This window comes from Sphaeramia orbicularis, chromosome 4 (assembly GCF_902148855.1).
Source record: "Sphaeramia orbicularis chromosome 4, fSphaOr1.1, whole genome shotgun sequence".
Classification (NCBI taxonomy): domain Eukaryota; kingdom Metazoa; phylum Chordata; class Actinopteri; order Kurtiformes; family Apogonidae; genus Sphaeramia; species Sphaeramia orbicularis.
In genome coordinates this window covers 23,224,612-23,225,379 of record NC_043960.1, presented here as the reverse complement: position 1 = coordinate 23,225,379, position 768 = coordinate 23,224,612, and the positions used below count along the sequence as shown (strand labels likewise).

The following is a 768-nucleotide window of genomic DNA, read 5'->3' as shown; positions in this document are numbered from 1 at the left end:
CATCCATCCATCCATCCATCCATCCATCCATCCATGACCAGTAAATGTAACAAGTAAACAATTCTGATTTACCAGTACTAGGTGTGAAACTACCCTTAAACTAAAGTACACCAACAACACCAGCTGTATGTATGTCACACAAAAGGAATGGAAAGTACCCAGAGAGGAAAATACCAAATATGGATTTTTATTTTTATTTTTTTCTAAGATGCGAGTGCTACACAGGAAGTGAGACTTGCATCCGGTGGTTGTAAGAACATTGAGTTGACCACCAACAGTTTCAGTGCACACTCTTGATGAATGTCTGTCTGTGTACTTGCATGTAGGTGTTTAAATAAAACTTACAATAACAAATGCTGAGCTTGATCCATTTAAATTCATTTAGACTGTGGTCATAGAGCATGCACTGCATTGTTCTATAGAAAAACAAAGTAATGGGTTCACCTGGCAGTCCTCCTGCATCTGGAGGAATGAGACACCGTTGGATTATTCTGCTCTTTGGGCTAGGGCTGGTAAGTCTATGACATTAATATACATATGGTGGCCTTTCATGATATCAGTTCATTCAGTGCATTGTATGATTATAATTTTGTCTTCCTTCGTTTAATGTTCAATTTCCTCTATTTAGACAGGAGCAAAGTTAACAGGGGAAACAGGTGAGTTAAACATGTTTTTCGTTCAATGTTGTTTAAGTCAAAATTAAGTTTGACAGTTTATCAATATGTAAGACATATTATGTTGTCATTTAATGATTTTCTGAGAAACTTC

General features: G+C 36.5%; 1 protein-coding gene across 1 annotated transcript in view; it reads left to right on the top strand.

The window, feature by feature from the left end:
• The first annotated feature begins 281 nt into the window (after positions 1-281).
• Positions 282-768, top strand: part of LOC115418634 (meprin A subunit beta-like) — a 15,632-nt gene continuing 15,145 nt past the window's right edge. Inside the window, exons 1-2 of the mRNA XM_030133163.1 lie at positions 282-512; positions 629-656. Coding sequence (XP_029989023.1) covers positions 435-512; positions 629-656 — 106 coding nt within the window. The 5' untranslated portion in view covers positions 282-434. The remainder of the gene's footprint in view (positions 513-628; positions 657-768) is intronic.